Source organism: Ovis canadensis, chromosome 8 (genome assembly GCF_042477335.2).
Source record: "Ovis canadensis isolate MfBH-ARS-UI-01 breed Bighorn chromosome 8, ARS-UI_OviCan_v2, whole genome shotgun sequence".
Classification (NCBI taxonomy): Eukaryota; Metazoa; Chordata; class Mammalia; order Artiodactyla; family Bovidae; genus Ovis; species Ovis canadensis.
This window is the reverse complement of record NC_091252.1, coordinates 23914627-23928372: the sequence shown is the minus strand read 5'-3', so window position 1 is coordinate 23928372 and position 13746 is coordinate 23914627. Positions and strand designations below refer to the sequence as shown.

The window sequence follows — 13746 nt, the reverse complement described above, 5'->3', positions numbered from 1 at the left end:
GGAGTTGGTGATGGACAGGGAGGCCTGACGTGCTACAATTCATGGGGTCACAAAGAGTCGGACATGACTGAGCGACTGAACTGAACTGAACTGGACTGAAAGTGATTTCAGTCCCAAGGAAAACCAACAATGGTATTTTAAAGCATTTGCTTAAAGTCTGATAGTATATTTAGGGCTGGATGACTTGTGGGAGGTAGAAGGGGTGGAGGGATAAGGGAAGTTCCCACATAATGGATTTCATAGGACATAGTCTTCTTGGAGGTGCCATATTGCATGAAAGTGTTCTAGGCTAAGCAGGGAGCTTTGGAGGAACTTACCTGGGGACAGCGTATATTGGAATATGATGGTATGTGCATTATAATAATTGTTTTTCAGTTTTGATCCCATGGATTGCAGCATGCCAAGCTTCCCTGTCCTTCACCGTCTCCCATAGCTTGCTCAAACTCATGTCCATTGAATCAGTGATGCCATCCAACCATCTCATTTATAATAATTAACTTTTAAAAAATCAGTTCCAATTTTTTGGTTCAGTTGAGATATAATTATATTAAGCATAATACATGTGCATGCGTGCTGAGTCGCTTCAGTCATGTCCAACTCTTTTGTCACCCTAAGAACTGTAGCCCACCAGGCTCCTCTGTCCATGCATTCTCCAGGCAAGAATACTGGCATGCGTTGCCATGCTCTCCTTCAGGGGATCTTCCTGACCCAGGGATAGAACTCACATCTCTCATGTCTCCTGCATTGGCAGGCAGGTTCTTTACCACTGATGTCATCTGGGAAATCCAATATAATACATACAGCTCTGTAGAAGTCTAGGCAGTGCAGTATAGTGACTTGACTTACATATTCCCTCAGGTTAGGTGCTTTTGTTTCCTGCTTCATTAATTAACGCTTGGAAATTTCCCAGGCCAGTGGACACACCACTGCCTTTCCTGCCACCATGCTCAAAACCTGAAGCCAGTCTTTTCGTGTTGTTCCATTTGTCACTAGTAACCTCTTGTCAAGTCTGTCCGTTCTCTCTAATCCATCACACCGCTCTGTTCTTACTGCCTTGACTCCCAGTTCAGACCAACAGAGGCGCTTCCCCTTCGATCACTGATTCCTTCATCTAGTATTTATTCAGTTTCCCCTTTTTCCTGCTGCCAGATCCTAGGGACACAAAAATGAATGGCTTCCTTGTCCTCGGGGAGTCAGCCTTGTGGGGACATAGGTTTAGGAACAGATCATTGCAGTACTGTATTCCTAAAACTGTCTTGAAAAAAGTCACTGTATTAGCTTAAGATTATGCACCCTTCTTACTCCAACCTCTCTCCATATTACAAAATAAGTACTAGTTCAGTTTTGCCTTTTTATGGTTCCTTTTACCCACATAAATAGTAAAAGCTTACATTTCTCTTTGAAATATGCATTCTCTAATCTGTGTTAGCTTTGATGGCTAGCGCTTTCATTGTCCTTTCATAGAGTTAATACATCTCTTTAAGAATAATTTTCTACTATCAAAGCAGTTCCATTATTTGTGATTAAAGATCTGCACATTCACATCTAGGCTTACAAATGTGTATTTTTTACTGAATTCAGATTGCATGGTCTGACTTTCTTGCTGATGAGCAGCCACCAATCCATCCTTCCCAAAGAACAGAGGCAATTGCTTCTGTGGATCATCTTCCTAAATCTATTTTGGAAAAGGAACTTTCAGAAGTTCCTTGGTGGCTCAGATGGTAAAGAATCTGCTGCAATGTGGGAGACCTGGCTTCGATCCCTGGATTGGGAAGATCCCCTGGAGGAGGGCATGGCAACCCACTCCAGCATTCTTGCTGGAGAATCCCCATGGACAGAGGAGCCTGGCAGGCTGCAGCCCATGGGGTCCCAAAGAGTCGGGCAGGCTGAGCGACTAAGCCCACAGGAGAGAGAAGGACGATGAATGTATTATGGGCGGTCTTGATAATAAGCTGTTCTTATTTTTCTGTTTTATTTCTAGCTACAAGAAAACACATGTAACCCTGAGTCATGCGGGGCAGAAGGCAACTGCGGCTTTCAGCAACGTTGGGACAGCCATCAGCAAGAAGTTTGGAGACATGAGGTACTGTGGGGAAGAACCATGCGGAAGAGGCTAGGCCTTTGGCTTTCAGAGACGAGGAGGGGCATTATCCATTGACTAGTCTTCCTAAGGCATTCTTTTCTTTAATTGGACTAAAATTTTATGTGCCTGATCCTATTGGTGACTGAGATACATTTTTATATTGGGACATTTTCTACCTAAAGGTCAGCTTAGTGGACCTGGTCGCAGAGATGCCCTTTCTACTATTTAGTAAAAACAGAAGACAGAGGGTACCTTTAATCACCAGTAATAAGGAGAGATTCCAAAAGAATGCAGCACACACTGAATTTGAATCACTGGAACTTAAACTAAGTTAAGTTTTCAGTGCTTTCAGTGAATATGCTCTGATAAACTATTCTTGCCTACATTTTTGTACACATACAGCTAGTATTTATATTTTTTCTATGCTAAATATATAGATATTTATTCTTTTATTCTAAAAAGCTACCATGGATATATGCACCTGGTAATATTCTTTCTTTACTTTGGCAATGTATTGTGAATATATTAATAAGTGTTTATTACATCTTCGTTTTCAGTGGATGTATTATCTTCCAGTGCACAGCTGTACCAAAATTTTTAAACCAGTTCCTTTGCACATTTTGGTTATTTTCAGTATTTGTTATATAAAATCAGGGTGAATATCAAGATTTTGAACTAAGAACAATGTAGTATTGACCATTTTTATTTTTTATATTATATTCTAGAAAGTTATCTTACATACAGTTGCTGCTCTCATATTTTCTTGCTTATTTAAATACCTATCATAGTTTATTTTGAATTTGGCTGATATGCTTAGGAGATTTTTCTTTATAAATCAATGTCATTTTTGTCTCTAAAAATCAAGTTCAATTTTTAAAAACTTCTCAAGTACATTTTATGTTTCTTCTTTTTAAAAACTCTGTGCATATTGTTTTACTGGATTCTTAAATTATTGCTTTATGTATTACTCTGCAGCTTTGATGCCTAGAGGCAAATATTTATATCTTTGTGTTTAAGTTATTTTTTGACTTCAAAAATTACTGGCTTGTGCCCAACATTCATGCGTCATTTTAAGAACTTGGCATTCATGAGGCTAGAATTAAGTAAGTACATATGCATGAATCTGAGTACATTGCTTTATCTTCATTTTTGCTAATAAAGCAATAACGAAAAGCAATTAAAATTCTTCAGAGGCAGCATGTGATGAACCAGTAAGCATTTTGGATTATTAATTAACCCTAGCTTTATTAGAATAAAATTTGCAGTCATTTCAATGGCAGGAAAGCATTTATCTAAACTAATTAAATAATTCCTTAAAACAGGAAAGACCTTATCACCAGTTATATCCAAGAAAATATATTTTGTCATGTTTATAAAATTTGTTTTCCACATACTTAGTTGAAACAATGATCACAGTGGTATAATACTGCCAACAGGAATAGTGTTTCTCCAACTGTAGGAGACTTTACAGACACCTCTGAAGCTTGTTAAATGCATATTCCTAGATTCCACCTCTCTCTCTTGAGATTGTACCTCAATAGGTCTTGGATGGCATCTAGGAATCTGTTTGAACTTCAACTGGTTAGGTGTTGAGGAACCAAGTGTAACTCACCTGTACCTGGGTATTCTCAGTTATAAATGTAGATAAGAGTAACAAGATCATCAGGTTATTATGCCAGTAGCAGAAGACAGCATGCCATGTATTAAACATTCAATAAATGCTAGTTTTTGCCTTTACAAAGGAACTGTCTCAGTTACAAGGTGGCCCTCCAGGACAGAAATTAGGCAGAGCCCCTGAACAGGAGTGTGCTGTATCTCATGAGTTGTACAGAACGAAGACTGTGTTTCACACATATAGCGTGTTGACACACTCATGTTCCTGCATGAACTGGGCATAATATCAAGGTGTGTTAACTGCCTTTCCTCCTGTTTCAATGTGGCTTTGTTTTAGCATAATGGATAATCTGTTTCCCAGGAGTTCCAAACTTTTTGTTAATTACTGCTCTGTGTAGAGGACACAACACTTCCATTATAAAGTGTGTCTAAAAATATTGGGAAATGTAGTCTTTATTACTAGAGATTCAAATATGATCCTGTAATATTTTGTAGACCTATATTTTCCGATCTATATTTTTCTCAAGCTAAATATCTAACATCTATATGTAAATGAGGATAAGTCCCTGTGGAAACAAGTTTTACAAAGGATTATTACTTTTGATTATACTAGAACAAGTAATATATGCAAAAATCATATTTGAAAATTAACTTAAGTTTAATACAATAATGATTCTTAAATGAGAACAATTAGTGGATTTTCAATTTGGGGTTCAAATTAACTTATCAATTAATAAAATGATAGTGGAGAAATTTAAAAATTTTATTGCAGGCATTTTACTTTGAACCCCTTTGCAGTCTGAAAGTATTAATATCATATTATTTTATATTTTGTTGGTTACATCATAATATCCCTTTGTGAATTCTGGGAACACATTTCTGAATTTGTTCAAAAATTGTCAGAAAAATTTAGATACCTTAGGAGAAAAACAGGACCTCTCAATTTTTTGTTTAAAATCATTACAAGTTAATACTCACAGGTTTCCAAAACTTAGAATTTGGACCTTTTAATAACTAAGTGAAAAACACTATGTTAAGATTTAATTTAGATGTTTTATAAAAACAAATATTTCCTGAGCTAAGGTCCTGCTTTTATCCTGATGACCCCTAAGTGAAAGCCCCTCAGCCCAGTCATGGAATTCTGCCTCCTTCTCCGTCTGTTGGATAACATAGCTAATAGCTACCTAACCAGATGGTTTTCTCTGAGGTTAACACGAAGTCACATTTGTGAAAGGACTCTGACCAAATGCAAGCTACTGGAATCATTTTTATAATAATGTTGCCATCTTCTTGGCACTTCTGGGTGAATTCGCTCAAACAGCGTGTAATCTAGTGGAGAGGAAATCTTTGGACAAGGCTTGTATAACTTTAACAGAGAATCCAGCTATAGCCATGAGAAAAACGGTGAGAAGCACCCCTGGCGGATTCATGTTGATGTATGGCAAGACCAATACAGTATTGTAAAGTAAAATAAAAAATAAAATAAATAAAATAAAATTTTGGCTCAAAAAAAAGAGTTGGTAAAGCAATTGTGAAGACATTAAAAAGTCAGTGCACTCAGAAAGAGTAAGGAACGGGGTCCCTTATCTTTTCCCTGGGGCTCTCGAAAGGGGACAGCGGGCAGTGTGGTCCTTTCTCTGCATCCTGATGTGCTAACCTTGCTCCTCCTTTTCTCTCCTGTGCTGCTCTGGCTGCAGGTCTCATTCCATCGGGTAAGCGCTGCCCCGGGGGCCCAACTGGCTCCCTCCCTCGAAGCTCCCTTCCTCCCCAGAGCACCACAGGGGGCGTGCCTCGGCCCCAAAGCTCTTTTCCTGAGAGTGTTCTCGACCAGGGAGTTACAGAGTTAGAGCACCTAATGTGTTTGCATCTGTTTCAGCACTTATCTCATTTCTGAATCATTTATTAATGCATCACTTTGGCTTGCTGAGTCATCCTCAGGGATCTCTTTCTGCATCATGCCCGTGGACAGAGGTCCTTAGAAGAAAAGAAAAGTGAAATTGTGCACTGCAGATGTATATGAAACCGGCAGAAAGTAAAGTCGAGAAACAGAACAATTTCTTCTAGATTGTCATGTTTTTCTGAACTTCTTATTACTGTTATTTAGGCAGATGGTTCACCTTCAACTTTCTGTACCCTCTGGAGTTGAAGTGGAAAGCCCAAATGTTAACACGTGTGCAATTGTGAGTCCCAGGTGTCTGAATTAAGCCTCCGTTGGGGTGGAATCTTATTATATAAATTAAAAAAAAAATCCTTTCCTAAGAAAACTACCTGTATTTAAGAGATGCTACTGCTAAGTTGCTTCAGTCGTGTCCAACTCTGTGCGACCCCATAGATGGCAGCCCACCAGGCTCCCCCATCCCTGGGATTCTCTAGTCAAGAACATTGGAGTGGGTTGCCATCTCCTTCTCCAATGCATCAAAATGAAAAGTGAAAGTGAAGTCGCTCAGTCGTGTCCAACCCTCAGCAACCCTATGGACTGCAGCCTTCCAGGCTCCTCCGTCCATGGGATTTTCCAGGCAAGAGTACTGGAGTGGTGTCCCATTGCCATCTCCGATTTAAGAGATGAATACGTGATAATGTTGATGAATTTCTTTTAGTAATTCTTTTTAAATATAATTTATGAAGAAGTATTTTGCCTATGATTTCTAAATGGAGTGTCTGTAAATATCTGCTGCATTTCTTTGTTCTTTTCTTTCTGAGTTCTAGTAAAGTTACTAACCCTAACCTCAGTGGATATTGTTAGGGAAGGTGAGGGTGGGTTTGATCCCTTACCTGTTAAGCTTCTTGGGAGAAGAGCAGGCAGGAACTGTGCTGGAAAGTGGATGAGGGAATGCTCGCCTAGGAAAACGAACCCCATTTTGCTTCCTCCCTCCACACACCGTGATTTCTAAGCGGAACTCACATAGAAATAACAGTCCGTCAGAGGGACAATGAATCAGTTGCTGTAGGATTAATAAGGTAAGACAGCGGATGCTCTTAGAAGTCTCAGAAAAGTTGATCCTTGTACAAGTTGTCCTAGGATGGAGGCGGAAATCCTAGCTCCCACGTTGGACTGTGTGAAATGTGTTTCCTTAATGGACTCATGTTAACTGTGTAGTCCTCTGATGAGCTTCAAATGGGATGACGAGCTGTTAGCTGCCTGGCTGTACCTGCTGGGCACTGCCCCTTGTCCCTGACTGTCTTCCTGAAATAGGAGGAGGGAGCTGGACCAGAAGTCATGTCCCCAGAGTCATGTACATGGGCTGCTGGCCTGACCAGGGGGGAATCAGACACTCTCCTCAGATTTCCTGGCTTACAGGGAAAGTATAGGGTTGGCCAGAAATTTGTTTGGGATTTTCCATACGATCTTGCAGAAAACCCAAATGAACATTTTGGCCAACCCAATAAAATAATATGCAGCCACGGACCATCTGCTCTTCCTTTATTCCTTGGAAATGACTGTGGCCCATCCTACCCAACAATAACAAATATCATCTTGGTGGGGAGGGCAGGGAATACTTCAGATAGTTGACACTGCTGTTTTAAAACTGTGAATGAGGAGTTTCTCATATACTTATATTGTACTATCTTTTCTCTTTTTTTGTTTCCCCTTTAATCTGCTTTTGCCCTGAAGCTACTCCATTCGCCATTCCATAAGTATGCCTGCAATGAGGTAATGTGTAAATTAGTTTACATAATCTCAATGCAGAATGTGTATGAAGTGTTACTGTTATTGTAGATTTTTTTCCTTTTTTATATGAGGGGAAGTGCCATGACCTATTATATTCTCTTTTCTGATGGCCCCAGGAAAAGAAGGCTGACAATGCTATAGAAGAATGGTCGCTGTGAAGGGCTCGGGCTATTGACTGGGCACACTAGTTTAAATCCAGCAGTTCCTGATTTGTATGACCTGAGACAGTTTACCGAATCTATTTCCGTCTCCATTCTCTTGCCCGTATACTAGGAGAAATGAGAATCTGTCCACTTCAAATGGCTGTTGTGAGATGTATGGTCTGCATAAAGCACTCAGTACAAGGCCTGGAACATTCCAAGCACACCTGTAAAGGGGGAAATCATTTTATTACCATAGCATTAAATGAAAAAATAGGAGACAAAGAGGGCTACAGTTCTAGAAAGGATAACAATAGGATTTGTTAAAGGATATATTAAGGTGAAGAGTCTGTTGAACAATAAAAATACCATTAGGCTTATTGGTCAGCTGAAAACTCCAGAGAAAGGTGTTCCTCTGGCTTCCAGTTGGTGTGACATAGTGATATGATCAGATAAAATCAAAATGTTAGACTGGGAGTCAGAGGATGCACGTTGTAGGCCAGTTCTGCGAGGGGTAAACTTGGCAGCTTTGGGAAGATCATTTCGGTGATAGTGGTTTCATCACGCTTGAAAATAAAGGGCTAGAACCAGACTTTGAGCTCCTCCCACGGTGCTTCCAGGAACCCTTGGGCTGCCCTGGGGAGGGGCTCAGTGGAAGGACATCTGGCCCCTGGAGCCCTCCCTCACTTCATTCAGAACTGTGTCTCTTCTTTCCCGCTTTATATTACATATTGTGGTGTGATTACATTCTAGAGGGAGCTCAGTTACTCTAAATAGTTCAAGCACTTTGAAGCCAAATTCTTTCTAGGGTTATTTGCGGTTTCTGCCTGTTCTCCAGCATGCACTCTAGTGTAATCAGATTAGAGGAGTGTCTGATTTATTATACCTGCTGATGTCTCTTCTACACTGGGGCGGTGCTGTGACTTTGCAAGTTGGACCAGAGCATTTGATTTCCCTAATGTGGGGAGAAATAGAGAGCATAGATGGCTTAGTTTATATTTGAATGACTTGCTCCCCTAGCATGAGAACATTGACCAGTGCACCCTACAGCCCTGAGCTTCCTTACTTGTTAAATTTTGTCTGAGTGTCCAAAGAAGGCTTGAAAAAAATTCATATGGCTTTTCTCTGGGAGACAGAAATAATCAAATGACTTATGGGTCAAATGCGTTCCTTATGAGCTTGCCTGAAATTAACTTTTTTTTAAAAAAGGGATTTTACTCAACTAACATCCACTATGAACCATTAGGATGAACTAAGTGTCTGCCCACTGTGGTCTTATACAACTGATGGATAACAGGTAGTCATGTGACCAGCTTGGTCAAATAAATGTGCCTTGGAAGTCAGGTGCTAGTAAGTATATACTTTTGAATCACTCTCATGCAATTTCACTAGTATTTCATCATGAGACAGGTACTATAGAGGATTGCTCATAGGAATTTGACTCATATTTGAGTCATATACAAGATGTGATGCTGTGCTTGGTCCCTCCGGGCTCAACATTGTTAATTCATGCAACCTGGATGCAAATGGATTTCTGACCATCCAGAGTATCAGCCTTGACAGACAAACTCTAACAAAGACAAATTCATTCAAAAACATATTCTGCATGTTAGTTTTCTCTTGATAGTATTACAGCCATGCTACAGCCCACACCACACAATGAAGCCCCTGTTTTATAACTATTCTCCCTTATAAAGTTTCTTTAGGTCATTTCTCTTATTTTATTTCTTCTGCACTCAAGAGAGACTAGAAAGTGGCGTATCAAATATAGTAACACTCAGTTGAATTATTTGACCTGAAAATGACGACAGTCACTGTTGCTGAAAGCTGACATGAATACTAGATTTAAGATTCATTTTTAATTCAGTTCCAGTTGCCTTAGTTGGACTGAGTTGATCTCATTGGACTTGGTGGATATCACTTTTAAGGGTAATGATGTCATTAACTCATAATTTCATGTAGACAAATACAGTATCGGAAACCAAAAAGCACCACTGAAAAATCTAAATCTTAGAAGTATAACATGGTATGTAGATTATTTAACACAATGACTGAGTTACAAATAAAACGTCAGTAGACTGCAAGGTTCTGTCTAGTAAGAACAAATAAGTATCTTCTCTGAAAGGAAATATAACACATGTGAATAGCACCGTTTTGATCAAGCATTAGACAAGTAATAAGTATATTTCAACCTAAAATAATGAAGGCATTGACTTTCAGAAACACTGCTTCCTGGACACTGACAAAATACTTAGTTTTAAAACTTAAAAACTTTAACGTTTGAAAACATATGAACCTTTTTTCCCCTGTAGCTATTTCTGTCTTGTCTCACATTCACTAAAAATAAATGACTTTTAAAATTCCATGTGGGAAAACTTGAACATGACATTCTTCAGATAGACTTTCCAGTGGTTATAAAATAACTGGGTTTGAAAAAGGCGTATTGTGATAGAAATCATTAATTAGTAAATGAAAAGTTAAGCTATCATTTCTTTGACTCACTGGGAATGATTTATGGTTCAACATGGAATTATGCCAGTTTTAGCCTTGCCAAATGCTATATTATTTATTCTATAGCTGAGCATCTGACAATTTTACTTAGAAAAATCCCATGGTAGGTTATGGTTTCTGGATCTAACCTAGCAGAAGTAAAATATAAAACATGGTTGGTATAGGTGGCCAACCAACAACTAGCTCTGGTGCAGAGGTGATGTTTGAAATCAGATAGCACAGTTGCTAACACAGCTAGGTCTTTGGAGCTGACCTCTCTTTTTTTGTTATTTTAGGAATTCTCCTACTTTCAAATCATTTGAGGAGAGGGTTGAGACAACTGTGACAAGCCTTAAGGTACAGATGAAGTAAATTTTGCGTCATGGGGTTCATGAATCAGGAAAGCTTAGTCGCTTGGTTCCAAAGGTGGGGCCACCAGCATTTGGTTCCAAGGCTGCCACCAAGAAGGCAGCCTTGCACTGAGTCACTTTTCTTCACATGTAAATCTGTAAATAAAACCAGTATTGAATATTGTTACTGTATATGTACAAAGTTGCTCATGTAAACCATTCAGGAGTGAACTGTGCATTCAAGTGAATTGGGGTTTGCGTTGATCTCTTTGCTGGTTAGAACTCTTAATGCTATTACTCAAGAGGCAGGTATGTGATAGATGAATGTGGATAGGACAAACCATACGTGAACTCTGAATTTAGAGTGGAAGGGAAATTTCCGTAACAGCTCAGAGCGCCTCTGATTTGGTGTATCAGTAGAAATAAACTTGGCTCCATGGGTTATCCTGCCATCCATCACCCCTCAACTACTTAGATTTGTCTACTCCGTTCACATATTAAGCACAGCACAGCATGAAGGCAAAATGAAGCTGAGTCACAAAATGTATTATTTTGTAATGGTGCATTTGTTCTCTGGATATACACTGAAAAGATGCCTATTGTATAGTAGGTGCTAAAAAAATTGATTGAATTTCATGTTTGAGCATAGATTAATTAATGTACTGAAGATAAAAGAGCAAAAATAGAAGCAGTCTAATCTTAAATGTATAGAACATTTAAAACAGGAAAAATCATGGATACTACTAAGGATTTTTTTTTAAGATATTACCTAAACATAATTACATCTTGATATTATCACTATTATCACTATTTCTGTATTTCCCTGTAACTGGGAAAATTAAGAACATGTGTGACCTTTAACTAGCTCAAGAGCAGATATAGGCATGTGCTGATTACCCAGCTGCTTCTGAATCATGTAGCCCCCACATGTGTTGCCAGGCGAGAGTTTATGAGATTGTAAGTAATTCCTTCCTGGAGGTCCTACATGCTCTTCTCAATTTTGAGCTGGAGGGTCCTTCCCTTTAGAGGAGGGTTTTTACATGGTTTTCTCTTTTCAGGCCTGTGATTAGGTGTTTAAGGCCCAAGAATGAAATTATTACTCAGCATTTACCATGCTTTCATTGACTCTGGTTACGAGCAGTTTCTAGTTGTACGGTTTTACTGCTCTGCTTGTCAACGTTATCATTTATTGAGTGTTTAGGAACCAGGAGGAGCCATTATATTGCCCCTATTTGTAGAGAAAACTTTTGATAGGGAGGGACATGCAATGTCACAGAGATTTCTCTTACTAAAATACCTAGTTTCAAAAGAGAAGAGTCAAAAAACCCTAGGGGTTAATTTCTCAACATTTGGTTCTCAGCCTTAGACAGTCCAAAAAGGATGGATTTTGTTGTTAGCTCAATTCTGACACAGGAAAAGTTGTACATTTTGGGGTTTCCTTTAAAAGAAGGAGATATGAAGAAGCAAAAGAAGAATAAAGAACAACCTATTTACTTTTGCTTTTAGGAAAATCTGGTAAGCTTACAGGACACATATGATTCAAGAGTTTGATCCACACTGTCAGCCTCTCACTTTTCTCACCTCATCTGAATGGAAGGTGTAGAGCGTGCCTCCTCCCTCAGACATGTACAAAACCAACTCCGCCAACTGGATACTAGCCTGTGTCAAGACCGCCTGAAAGCAGGTCCTATATCCGCATGACTGCCCATAGATTTTACAAGACTCACATCCCACCCAGCTCCTGGGTCATGGCCAATGCTAGCTTCCCTTTTTCCTGCCCACACAGTGGAGAAGAGCTGATAATCATTCTTTGTGTCAAACCGTCAATTACAAATTCCTCATTCCTTTTGTTCCCCAGACTAGACAGTAGATGTTTAACCCTTCCTACATTGTTTATTTTCTGTGTAGTTTACTGTTGTGTTCTGAATCTTCTCCAAAGCTTCTATAACTTTCTTCAGTTATGAAACCTGAGGCTGTTTCCTGCTGAAGGAATGACTCGTGAATCAGTAAGGATGAGTGAAATGACCTGCAGGTCGATATGCTGTATTGTACTGACACACACTGCTTCAAGCCTGATTTTTCAAACACCACTTAGAGGGGACCATGTTCATATTTGAGTTCTATTAGAAATAATGTTCTGCTGTGAAGTGAGGTCCGTTCCTGCCGTCTTCTCACACAGTCTGTCACACCATCTGGCATTTGTACCCAATGGATCATTCGGTGGATCATCCTTAGTTTATACCCAATGGTGTAGTTAGTTTGATTTTCCAGGAAAACTTGCCAACTCATCCAAGTCATGTAAAGGCAGTCCTTTCCACCGACATCCTTATAATGCACACCCTTATAATACACATCCGTGTAGTGCTTGAAATCTTGGCTGGTGTAACCTGTGTACTCAATAAGCACAATTTCTATTTCATCTAAAATAAGCAAACAGAAAGCAGGCCTAGAATCAGCTCCTACGAAACCATATTTGGAACACTGTTCTACCGTGTTCCAGTGAATCATGAGCAATGACATCCTCTCCAACTATTGTATTGTTCCATATCAAGCAGAACATATTTTCAGTGCACCTACTTATTGATAAGCATATTGTATAGCCTAAATTAAAACCTCAAAAAAGGTAAGACATATTATACTTACTGGTTCTTTGTGTCCTTTCAACTAGACACTTTATTATGAGAGACCAGGAAACCCAATTCAGTAATTCAAAGAAATTTTTTTTTTGCTAAGAGCAGTTATAATTTGGGGGACATAGTGACAAATTCTTGGATGAAAAACCATTTTGAAGGGAAGAGTTCACGAGAAGCTTATTATTCACATCTCTGCTTCAGCACTTGTGTACGTGCTAAGTCACTTCAGTTGTGTCCAACTCTGTGGCTCTATGGGTTAGGGTTAGGGTTGGCATGCCATTCTTCGAGGGATCTTCCCAGCCCAGGGATTGAACCCAAGTCTCTCAAGTCTCCTGCATTGGCAGGGAGTTCTTTACCACTAGCGCCATCTGGCGGAGAAGGCGATGGCACCCCACTCCAGTACTCTTGCCTGGAAAATCCCATGGACAGAGGAGCCTGGTGGGCTGCAGTCCATGAGGTCGTTGAGGGTCGGACTGAGTGACTTCACTTTCACTTTTCACTTTCGTGCATTGGAGAAGGACATGGCAACCCACTCCAGTGTTCTTGCCTGGAGAATCCCAGGGACAGAGGAGCCTGGAAGGAGGCCGTCTCTGGGGTCGCACAGAGTTGGACACGACTGAAGCGACGCAGCAGCAGCAGCAGCAGCAGCAGCAGCGCCATCTGGGAAGCCCACATCCTTGGCTTTAGGCAGTACTTTAGTATTGTAGTGTGTGGTCATTAAACTCACATGGTTAGGAAACCCCTTTAGTCCACTCCTTTCTTTGCT

At 39.8% G+C, this 13746-nt stretch overlaps 1 protein-coding gene across 8 annotated transcripts in view; it reads left to right on the top strand.

Moving 5' to 3' along the window:
* TPD52L1 (TPD52 like 1) overlaps window positions 1–13746 on the top strand; it is a 94188-nt gene that overhangs the window by 78096 nt on the left and 2346 nt on the right. For 2 of the 8 annotated variants that reach the window (XM_069599041.1, XM_069599044.1), the window contains exons 4-7: window positions 1982–2083; window positions 5395–5409; window positions 7311–7349; window positions 10294–10354. In XM_069599041.1, coding sequence (XP_069455142.1) covers window positions 1982–2083; window positions 5395–5409; window positions 7311–7349; window positions 10294–10354 — 217 coding nt within the window. The remainder of the gene's footprint in view (window positions 1–1981; window positions 2084–5394; window positions 5410–7310; window positions 7350–10293; window positions 10355–13746) is intronic. The other 6 variants (XM_069599042.1, XM_069599045.1, XM_069599043.1 and 3 more) reach the window with 3 other exon arrangements.